General features: G+C 50.9%; 1 protein-coding gene across 1 annotated transcript in view; it reads left to right on the forward strand.

Annotated features, from left to right (window-relative positions):
* Nucleotides 1-2,882: 2,882 nt before the first annotated feature.
* SLC25A37 (solute carrier family 25 member 37) overlaps nucleotides 2,883-12,005 on the forward strand; it is a 37,367-nt gene continuing 28,244 nt past the window's right edge. Inside the window, exon 1 of the mRNA XM_080674350.1 lies at nucleotides 2,883-3,125. Coding sequence (XP_080530476.1) covers nucleotides 2,910-3,125 — 216 coding nt within the window. The 5' untranslated portion in view covers nucleotides 2,883-2,909. The remainder of the gene's footprint in view (nucleotides 3,126-12,005) is intronic.

Raw genomic sequence — 12,005 nt, forward strand, 5'->3', positions numbered from 1 at the left:
TGTCTATGATCATGCTAGGCAATAGAATATCAAAGCAGCAGGAAGGTGGCCTCTATCTCCCTTCCACCTCCCAGAGCTCTCTAGTTCATCTAATTGGCAGAATATATGTAATTCACTCTAGACTCCTAGCTGCAAAGGAGTCAGAGAATTGTAGTTTCAAATTTTCTAGCAACTGCAGTACAAGGAGGAGTTTAAATGGATGCTGAGTGCCAGACCTCTATAACTACTTTATATGGTGAGATAAAAATACTGCTTTTAATAAATATTTCAAATATTTTTAAATGGTTCTGGGTTAACATTTATTTAATAAAAAAATTAAAAAATCTATATCTCTGAAGATTAATGAGCATGTTCATATATGCTGAGAGTCCTCTTAACCACCCCAAGGATGACTTCTCTCCACCAATATCACCATGGCAAAGTTCAGAAGGTTTCTCATGCATTGGAAGATTATATACCAAAAATAATGATTCACTTTCATTTTTTTTTAAATTAGGAAAATAATACAAGTATTATTTAAGTATGAAAAATGTAATAAATACCTGTAATCCTACATCACTATCACTATAACCACTTCATTCTTTTGATATGCATATTTACATTTTTGTGAATGTAACATTTATAAAATTTTGTTTTATTTTTTTTTCACCTAACATGTATCATCACCATTTCCCATGCTGCATAATGTAACCACAAATTTAATGGGCCCATAATATTTCATTACTACATGTGCCATAATTTACTTAGCCATTCCTCTCTAGTTGAACCTTTAGGTCATTTCCAATTATTTATGGCTACAAATCATGCTTTGAAGAAGAGCTTCATGCATCTTCAGACTTTTGTGCCACATTTCCAGAAGTTGGATAATGGATTAATATGTACTGGTTAAGGGGTACCCATTTGTAAATGAATATCCACAGCTTTTGATCAATGTTTCTTAAAAATCACTTTTGGCAAAAGCAGAGAAATTCTTCTCTCTAAACACTGAACACAGAGCTTGCTTCCATCACATCCTTAGCACTCACTTTGGGAGCCACTATTGGCAGCTACCAAAAATGGGGCAATGGGGGCCCTTGGCCTTGAAGCCTCTACTGACAATGCTCACATCACTGTATCTCAATTCCCCGAGAGCTGCCAGGGTTGCTGTAACTTGAACCTTGGGGCCAGGGTGAGGGCAAAGTGTGGGCACAGCATCTTCAGGGTCTCCTCCCTTTCCTATCTCAGAGCCCAGCTTTCCTGACCAGAAGCTGCCTCTGGATAAGGTGTCTGATGAGGTAGAAGCTGATCAGCTAGAGCCAGATCTTTAGCCCAGAACACATACATTTAGACTTGCAAATGTCATGCTTTCATGGAGACTTCCATAAACAGGCCATTCCTCTACTTTCTGATTCCTTTCCCTTCCCACAGATGGAGCAAGACAGTACTTTTTAGGTTAAAATAAGGAGTGAACTTAAGAACTAGGAAACCAGAGTCGTAGAAGACAGGCAGATCGATGCACGGCTGCAAGATGTTGCTCTCAGGCACTTTGCAGCCCTACCATGGGATCAAGCCTCCAAGGACCTTCTAGGTATATCAACTCCAAGGAAAATGGTCTGGAGGTGCCTGCCCAGAAGGGATCCATCTTGGTTACTACTTATTGTCTTGGTTAGTCCAGGGCAGGGTGGATTTAGCTTCTGTGTGAGAATAAGGGGAGGAATAAATTTAGCTCTATTATGATGTGTTTGCAGGGCGAGAAAAAAATCTATACTAATAAAATGGTAATATGCTAATTAGACTGGGTCGACCAGCCATCTTCTGGTTGACCAGCCATCTTCTGGATGTCCAACTTCCTTCTGGACAAAGCCATGGCGGTGGGGGCCGAGGCAGAGGCAGTTAGGGGCAATAAGGCCAGCAGGGGAGAGTAGTTGGGGTGATCAGGCAGGCAGGCAGAGGCATTTAGGGGCAATCAGGCAGGCAGGCAGAGAGGTTAGGGGTGATCAGGCAGGCAGGCAAAGGGGTTAGGGTCAATCAGGCAGGCAGGCAGGTGAGCAGTTAGGAGCCAGCGGTCCCAGATTGTGAGAGGGATGTCTGATTGCTGGTTTAGGCCTGATTCTATAGGGATCAGGCCAAAACTGGCAGTTGGACATCCCCCAAGGGGTCCCCGATTGGAGAGGGTGCAGGCTGGGCTGAGGGAACCCTCCCATGCACGAATTTCGTGCACTGGGCCTCTAGTTTCGAATAAATGGGTATTCTCCCCTACCAAGCAGCCTATCACAAGGCCTTGAGTTTCAACTCTGTCCCATGTGGTATATGCCCTTGTGTTGCACAAAAGTAGGTGCATCACTGCTATGGCGCAGTGTGTCCTCAGTTCTCCAACTCCACTCCCTTCCCCATCCAGCCACCATAATTGCTCCATAAGTGACATTTGCAGTCACCTCAAGGCCTGAGGAATGCCAAAGCTGTACTGTTTGCAAAACCCTGGGCTCTGGGGGCCAATTTCCCCTGAGCCTCTGTTCCTGCTCCCCCTGCAACCCTATGCATAGCGCCTCTGTGGCCAGGCTGACCCTCTCCAGGGACCGCCCCCACTGTCTGCCCCAAGGGAGGCAGCACCACCCTTGAGGTGGTACAACTTCCAGGGACGCCCCAACATCTCTTCTCGCCCCCCTCCGGTTGCTTGGAAATTTGCACTGGACAGTGACGTCACACAGGGAGGCGGGTCCTCACTGGCCCGCACACCAATGGCGCGGCGGCCTCCAGCCTCTTCTTTTCCAGTGATTGGTGTCTCGGGCCCCTCCGCTCCACCCCAGCCCGCCATGGCGTCAGGCGCCGTAGCACCGGGGAGGTGGTTCCCACTTTAAGAAGTGAAGTTTTTCCCCCCCTCCCCCTCCCTGCCCACCTCCTGCAGCCTCCCGTGGCCGTGGAGCTGGCTGATGGAGCTGCGCTGCGGCGGCATGGGGAGCCAGACTGTGGGGCGCAGGATGGATGGGGACTGCCGAGATGGCGGCGGCGGCAGCAGCAGCAAGGACGCCGGGTCGGAGGACTATGAGAACCTGCCGACCAGCGCCTCCTTATCCACCCACATGACAGCCGGAGCGATGGCTGGGATCATGGAGCACATGGTCATGTACCCGGTAGACTCAGTGAAGGTGAGGCGCGAGGGGACTTTAGGGACTAGCGAGCAGAGGAGAGAGCGCGCGTGCGTGCGGGGTCCCCGAGGGTGGCGATCGGTTCAGCTTTGCACAGTCTCCACGCCTGCCCACGCGATCCGAGGGTGTGAGAGTCCTGGCTCATCGCGGCTCCCGCTGGCGCGCCGGGTGTCCGAGGCGCAGCGAGAGGAGTGCGCCACCCGCGCGAGGTGCCCCGGGCTGCCCACACGTGCGCCGTTTCCGAGGGAGCTGGCCGCCGGGGAGCGCTAACCACGCTCGCGCCTAGAAACGTGTCTCCCGACGGGCCGCGTGCCTTCCCGTCCCGGCGAGCGGACACCCGCCGTCCCTGGCGTGTGGTTTCTGCTCCCCGGGTGTTTTGGGGATCTTGGGAGTGGCAGGGAGAAGTTCTCTTGGGTCTTGGGGGTGCCGGTTCGGCGGTGCCCTGTTGATCCCCTTTCCTTAGTGTTTCTGCTCCTCTTCCCCCTGGAGTTTGGGCAGCGGAGCAGCGGGGAGGCAATGAGACCTGCAGTGACATTTGCCTTCTCTTTTTGTATCAGGGAGGCAGGCAGGTGGGGAGAGAGTGTGCTACGCAGCCCTTAACTGTGGGTTGTGTAATAGGCATCCCAGGTAGTTTTTAATGCGTTTCTGTAAGGAGGCAGCTTTAGCCAGGCAGATATCGTCTGTCTGACCGAGAGCTGCTGTCAGTTTGTTCAGGACACTGCATGCCTAGGGGATAGATTAGCTCAGGGAAGTAATGCTACTACTGACACATTGCATTTGTGCAGGCATAACTCATCCAATTCATACAGCAACCCTGGCGATGAGCAGATGAAGAAACTGAGGCACAGAGGGGTGAACCATTAACTTGCCCACTTTTATCCTCTGAATCCAGCCCCACTGTGCTTTGGAAGATTGGGGGCCTCTCTCGGTGGCAGTTACCTTGAATGGCAGGCCCACAGAGGTTCCCCGCCCCCCCCCCTTCCCTGTAGCTGTATCTTATTGCTGATGCTGGCCCCACGTGAGCCGTGTGAAGGCCAGAATGTCTAACTCAGAGGGTTTCCCTGCCCTGGGCAGCTCTCAGAGCTGGCAGTCAGTGGCTGGAGAGGCACAGGTCCAGTGAGAGATGGCATGGGTATTCATGGTAAGGTGAGAGTCTGTGCCATTGGGTCTGAGCCATCACCCGTTCTGTCCCTTCAGTGTCCCTGCGGGGAATTAGAGGAATGGTCCTTGCCTGCCAAGGTAACGGAGCGGGGTGGGTGGTGGGTCTTATCTCTTAGTTTACAGAGCTCCTCCAGGAAACACCCTGGACAGATACCAGGTGGCATTTGTATAGGAAAGAATCCCTCCCATGTAATAAAATTCCCCATATTTGAAGCTCAAGTGCCTTGGACAGAGTGTAGGGAAAGTTAGGAGCAGGGAGATGTCATCTGAGCAGGCACCAGACCCGCTGGGTCGGGGAGATGAATGTGGCAGCGAGGAGCCATGCCGCTTCGCAGGCCTTGGCCTCTGTGCTCAGAGTTTGGTTCAGAGCATCATTTTAGCTTGCCTTTAGGATTAGTGAAAATCAGTCATGCCTTGTGAGCTTGCTTGGACACTGGAAAGAAGCATTCGTCTCGTGTAGTGTATTAAAATTGTGTGATCTGTGTTTAGTTTCCTCCCTCCTCCTCCTCCTGCCCCTTAGAGGCCGGTGTTTTGTGTAACTTTCTGTGGCGGTTTTCGCCAGTGAACGGGTTACTATAGTATGTGAAGAAGGAGCTGGTTTGGCTGTCACCTTATGGGGCTTGACTGTAAAATGAAGGCCTGGGTCAGCTAATGAGTAAGGTCTTCTGGGTTCTGAGATTCTAACTCTGACCCTGAATAAATGACCCATAGGGGTGCTTCTGTTTCTGAGCACACAGGTTTGGTTTTAAAGCACCTCTCATTTTTTGCTACATTTTTGGAAGGGGTAGCAAGGCTTATTCTTTTCTGAGAAGAGGCACAGAGAGAGTTAAGTGTGTGAGCCCCTTTGCAGGACCCCAGCGAGGCTGCGCAGAGCGCCAAGGTCGACCAAGATCAGCCCTGTTGTCTGTGCCGTCCATGAGTGATCAGGGCCTCTCCACGCTTCAGTCATGGCAAAGCTTCACTTGGAGAGACCTTGACCGTGTTTTTAAATATTTTGGATAATGGAGACTGTGAGTAATTGAGTCAGGAGTCCTGGGTTGGATTTCAAGCCCTGCCCCTAACTTGCTTCATGCCTTAGGCGCTGTTCTGTCTCTTAGTTTTGTCACTCGTAAATAAAATGGGGGCTGTGGACCAGTTCAGTATTTCTCCCCATTTTTAACCTTATCCCCCTCTCTATAAACACAGAACACCCACTGTCCTCGATTTGATGTTACTTGAAATTTCAGATAACTATGTCAACTAAAGCCACATCAACATAAATTGCATCTTGGAAGAAAAATTTTCTTTGTTTATTTCTAAGGCATTTTCTTTGGTTTTTCACTTTGATGATGTGAAGTTAAATGAGTGGTGGGTGGGCTTGCTTTTTTTCCAATGTTTCTATCCTAGATAGTGTGGACTGTAGAGCTCAAGCACACTGCTTGGGTGCAGAAAGCTAGCCTCGCTGATGCTTAAAATTATAATATTCAATACTATTTCTCATCCCACCCCTGTTTTTTTTTAAACTTTGGGCGACGACCCATTAGCAGGATCAACATTTTAAAAATGACAGATGGGTGAGAGTACAGGGTATAAGCGTGCATGGCATGCAGTAAGGAAGTGTTGCTCCATGAAACTGTGTGTGTGTGTGTGTGTGTGTGTGTGTGTGCGCGAGCGCGTGCACCTGAGTGGCTGTGTAAAGTGCTCTTTTGGCTGGGGGTTATGGCCAAAATTGAGAGACCCTGAATCCAATGATCACTAATCCCTTGAGCTCCCGCTGCCATCAGCCTGTGATGACTAAATGGGTGTCGGACGACCTTCGGCAACTTTTCTGCCCCTTCCGTGTCCTCTCCTAGTTTCGGGGCATTGGGATGTGAGCGTTCACCAATCTGCGAAGGGCCAGGCTCCTGGGACTCGCGGCTGCCTGTTTTCTCCTGTCAGCCCTGAGTCCCCACAGTGGCACGAGGGAGAGAGCGTGGCCACTCCACTCCCTAGGGCTTTGGGCTTCTCCAAATGGTTATTAGCAAGTACTTGCTCCTCTCCACCTGGGGTTTGCAGTAGGTTTTCCACGACCCTCTTCCTGGTGCTCCAAAGGGGCAAGTGCCAAAGTGGCAAGTAGCGAGGGCGCCTAGCCCAGCACTTGGGGTGGGATGTGAGAACCCCTGGTCAGGAGTGCTCATGACTGTGGGGAGAATGCCAGGTGGGTGGAGGAGGAAATTCCAACCAGATTAGGCACACCACTTGTAAACCACGCTGCGTCCCGTGGTGGGGAAAGCAGGGGTGAGAGGAAACAGGAAAGATTTGAAGCGAGGGAACTTCCGCTGACCCCTTCACAGCCCTTCTCTTGCTTTGCTTGTCAGGGAACCTCTGCCCTGAACTCTGCTAGTAAGAGCCTTCCTTCCCAGCCAGGGCACAGATGGGTGGGGGACAGTGTTCTTTCCAGGGGCTGTGGGTGCTGAACCATTTGGAAGCCTTGGATTGGCCTGGTGGGGAGGAGAGGGCTGTAGCCGGCCCTGCTCAGCTCTGAGCAGCACTGAGCCAGGCAGGTGCCAGGACGGCCCAGCATCCCTCAGCTTCTGAGTCTGCTCCTCGTGGTCCGAGCAGTGAGGTTGGCTGGTAGGAAGGGTGCTCAGGATGGTGAAGGCAGCTGCCAGAGTCCCCTCCCACCCATTTCATTGCTTTCCAAACAAACAGTGTGGTGGATGCCCTTGAACTTCAAAGGGTGTGAGATCCCAAACTGTTGTAGTTCTTGCAATAAAATTATAGTGATTTTTCTGTCTCTTTTCCCCAGCCTTGTCTTCTTCAGATTCCTCCCCTCCTTTTCTGTCCTTCAGTGGGAGGTGCTTTTCTAAAAGGTGGTTGTAGGAGGGGCATGGAGTCAGAAAAGGAGTGTTCTTGAACTTTTGTCTTAGTCTTTGTGTCATGAACTCGCAGGCTGCAGGCTGGTACCCAATGTGGCACCTAAGCCCTACAGGCCTGCTGCTGAAGTAGTGGAGGTGGGGATCTTACCCGGTCCCAGCGTCAGCACTTGGCCCCACGGGGCCACTTTCCTGCCTGCTGCTGGCTCCCTCTGCCTGGAAATTGGGGAGGGGGAGGCTGGGGCAGAGGGCTTGGAGGGAAGCCCCGAGCATTTCAGTGGTCTCAGGTGATTTCAGCTCATCCATGGGGAGAGGCACTTGGGCTTAAAGGGGGGATTTAAGTGACTGTGACCACGCCGGGGTGTGCACGTGGATGTTGGGGGTTGTCGTGAGGAAGGGAGAGTGGTGCTCTGTGCGTATGCTTCCCATCCCTTTCCTGGTTTCCACTTGGGCACATTTTAGCCACCTGTGGCCCTCTCATTTACTCATTGCTCTTTGGAGCAGAGACCGGTATCAGGGCTTCAGTCCCACTTCCCCTTTAGGACAGGCTTGGGCTCTTGGCCCCCTTCCAACTTTAGGCAGGCTGCCTTTCCCTGACCCACTGGGTGAACAGCCTGGCTTGTGTTGAATGAAGCCTGTGAACGTCTTTTGAACTCTAGCATGTCCTGGGTCTTTTCCTAGTACCCAACCTTTCCCTCTCAGAGAATTTTCTGTGTGTTTGTTCTGCATCTTCCACCAGTTGTCTGGTCCCGTGGGTGCTGACCACAGACATGTTTGCTGGAGCACTCCAGGCGGCTGGGGAACCCTGCTTCTCCCACAGCCTGCCTGCCCGCCCCTCCCCACCTGCACCTTGAATGCTCACAGGGGACATTTTTCATAGGAGGGGTGTGGCTAATCACGTTCTCCTTGTTTAACTGTAATCCTTCCCTCTAGCACCTTCTGAGCTGAGATTTCTCACCCTCAGAGAACTATCTTGGGACCCAGTCTTTGACTTCCTGGTTGGGCAGGACATTGAGCTTTCCTGAGATCTGATTCCCTTACCTGTAAAATGCAGGTACTCATTTTCTTCCTGCTTTCTCTCCCTGGGTCCAAGGCTCCCTTGCTTCCTTCTTCCTTTGTTTTCCACTGTACCTGTGGGAGTTCCTGTGACCAGCTCCCTTACCTCTACGCTGAGTGGTCCTTCCGTCTCCCTGTCCTGATAGAAATCCAAATAAAGGTGGTTTCCATCAACTCAAACCCAGGTACCTTCGGGTCTCGGACGGGGGTGGGGGTAGGGTCACTTCCTTCTCTCCTATGCACCTCTCCTTCCCCTTGGAGGCTCCTGCCATCCACTTTCACCAGCATCAGCCACTCTTCTCTCTCTTGTCATCTACTCCCCTGAGACTCCAGCCGGATTTCTCATGCTGAGTGGCAGGATAATAGAATGATTAGCGCATGGCCCCTTAGTCAGACTGCTTGGACTGGGACCCTGTTCCCACTTAGGTTTCTTCACCTCTCTGTGCCCAGTTTTCCCATCTGTGAAAAGGGGAAAAGATGGTACTGCTGTCCCAGGGTGGCTGTGAGGGTCATGTCCTTACAGCACTTAGAACAGTGCCTGCCGAGTAGTGATTGCTCTCCAGATGTCATCGTCAATTCATCATCTGCATTGTCACCTTTGTCATCATCAATGTGCAGTCACTCTTCCTCATTCTCTGCGGACCTTGGTGTTGGCTCACAGACTGCTTCTCCACAAATCCCGTCCTCGCCCTGAGAACATGTCCTCTTGTTCACCACCTGACTACCATTCAAATCCCTCTGTTCTTGACACCCCTCAGGTTGATGGTCTTTACCTCCTGGGGCCTGGCCCTAATTCAGAACCTTTCGCCTCTGGAATCCTAAATTGGGACATCTCATAGGCTGGCCATAACGCTCTCACGGTCATGCTAGGTCTTCCCCTCTCATCCTGTGCTGTCCTCCTCATCTGGCCTGGACCCTGGCCCATCACTGCTGCCACTGGACCTTCAGTTTTCTTGTCTTTGCTTCTTCTAACACTGGCCTGCCCCGACTGGCCAGTCCTGGACAGACTGGCCGGTTACTGGGCGGTGAGCCCCTCAGGAGAAAGCCATGGCCACAGTGACTCTTCGTGTGCCCATGCCGCTGGGCCCGCAGCCTGTCCTTCCAGGTGTGTGGTCAGGCTGCTTCCGTCCTCCCCGGCAGCTGCTTCAGACCAGGCTCTGCTCGGTAAGCGGCCGCCACCCCTCCACTTTTTCAGCCTCTGCGTGGCATCTTGTTTCCTAGTTCATAGAGGAACCAGGACCTCAATCAAAAGTCACCTTTCTGTCACTGCCTTCCAACTCGCCCTCTGTCCCCTGCTCCCCCTCCGTAAGGTAAAGAGGGTCCTTTCTTCCTCTTGGGTGACTCAGAGGGGCAGGGAAGGGCACTGTGTGGGAACCACCCTCACACCTGGAATTGAATCCTGGCTACACACCTGGGGCACACTGCTTGACCTCTCTAAGCTCAGCTTTCTTGTGTGCAGAGTGGGACATGAACACCAACACCTGCCTTCCAGGGCTGGTGGAAGAGTTACATGCGGCAGCATGCAGAGCTCTCGCTGCAGTGTCTGGAGCCTGCATTCTCGGTGAAGGGCCACAGCGTAGTTATTTTGGTCATCTCTCTCTTGAGTAACCCAGTTCCAGTACCTTCATCTTTCCCCGCAATGGTTCCTTCTTGAAATCATTTATCCAGGTCCAAGCTTGTCCCATGTAAAATTCACAAACCATCTTACCTTAACCCCATGGGCCCCAAATACTACCCTCTTTCTTCCGGGAAACAGACAAACTCTTATTGCTCTTTTTTTTCTTTCTCCTTAAAATAATAGATGTTAAAAAGGATCATTGATACTTGGTCTCTGCTACCTTACTTTGTCACCCCCTCCCAGGTCACTGGCTTTTGTGCCCCCAACTCCACTGAGACCTCAGGAGGCCGCTAGCGATCCCCAGGATTGCTGCAGCCATCTCTCTGTGAGGGGTGCCTCGTGACCCTGGGACCCTGAGCTCTTGGTATCCCCTTTGGGTCTGGCTGTCACCGGTCCCTGTGCCGCCGCTGGTCTTCTGCAGAATGCAGCCCTCCACTCTCTTTTCTTCCCCCACGACACGTCTCAGTTTTCGCCTGGGTCCTGATAACTCGCAGATCTATGTCTGTGGTCCAGTGTCTCCGGGAGCTGGGTATCCAGTTGCCTCTCAGACAAGTCCACTTGGCTGCCTCATGGGCCCCTCGGCCTCGGTGTGTCCAGTGTGGACACCCTGACCTCCTCTCGGCCCAGGCCCGTCTCAGAAACTTGGTGTTCCTCTTCATTTTCTCTCTGCCCCTGCCCCCTTTTCTTCTCCCTACCACAGGCTTTCTAGACCTGGCCATTCCTGCATCCTGTAACACCTCTTCAGTTTGTTGTCACCTCCCTGTCCCCACTGCTATGACCTTGGTTCAGGGGACACTGTGGTCTCCTTTTCATTGACAACTTCCCATTGAGTCCACCTGCCCCTCCCCCACACTTCCCTAGGGTCTGGCCCTGCTTTTATCTTCTCCACAGCATTTATTACCTTCTAAAATATGGTACCATTTACATATATATATATATATATATATATTTTTTTTTAAATATATTTTATTGATTTTTTTACAGAGAGGAAGGGAGAGGGATAGAGAGTTAGAAACATTGATGAGAGAGAAACATCGATCAGCTGCCTCCTGCACACCCCCTACTGGGTATGTGCCCACAACTAAGGTACATGCCCTTGACTGGAATCGAACCTGGGACCCTTGAGTCCGCAGGCCGACGCTCTATCCACTGAGCCAAACCGGTTAGGGCACCATTTACTTATATTTATTATTGATATTGCTTATGTATTTGATTGATGTTTATGTTATTTACATGTTTTATTTTTATCTGTCATATTATTTATATTGTTTATGGTCTGTCTCCCCTCATTCACATGTAAGCTCTCTGTGGGCAGGAATTTTGTGCTCTCTTGTTCTCATTGCCAGAAACAGGAGCGGACACATAGTAAGTTGTGCAGTGAAGTGTTGGTATACTGAGTTACCACAGATCCTCCGTAGCCAGTCCTGCTCACGCCCACCTCACAGCCCTCCAGCTTTCCAGAGGCCTGCAGTTTTCTCTTCTTAAATAGGGTAGAACAGTGATTTTCAACTGGTGTGCGCAGGAATTTTTAAAACATGCACTACCTGACTGTTTAGTCAGGGGCACTGACCTCTTTTCCCTTAGATTGTCAGATTAAAAAAATGACAACAGCCAATACAACAATAGCTGTCAGGTATGAATGAATCAAAAGTATACCTATTTTTTTTTTTGTCAGATTGGCAAAAACTATATTTTTTGATGTGCTGCAGAACTTTAGTAATTAATTTATATGTGCCAGAGATGAGAAAGGTAGAACATTTTTGGGGTAGATTAACAATGCCCATCCTGCCCACTTACTGCATCGAGGGAAAAATGAACAAACCTTTCTTCTGTTTAAAAAGTATAAGGACCAGGCCCATGTGGCTCAGTGGTTGAGCATCGACCTATGAACCAGGAGGTTACAGTTTGATTCCTCATCAGGGCACATGCCCGGGTTGCAGGCTCCATCCCCAGTAGAGGGCGTGCAGGAGGTGGCCCATCACTGATTGTTCCGCATCATTGATGTTTCCATCTCTCTCTCCCTCTCCCTTCCTTGCTGAAGTCAATAAAAATATATGTTGAAATAAAGTATGAGGCTCTGTGTAGGTGCCAGTTCATGGTGTTTATTACTAAACTGGGATCCTGCTCAAGGAAAATCCAGGCCCTTTCTCAGGGTGTAGCAGAGCCTGGGACGGGGGGGCCATGGAGCAACTCCATGTCTGCAGTTCACAG

The sequence above is a fragment of the Plecotus auritus genome, assembly GCF_963455305.1.
Source record: "Plecotus auritus genome assembly, chromosome: 6".
NCBI lineage: Eukaryota > Metazoa > Chordata > Mammalia > Chiroptera > Vespertilionidae > Plecotus > Plecotus auritus.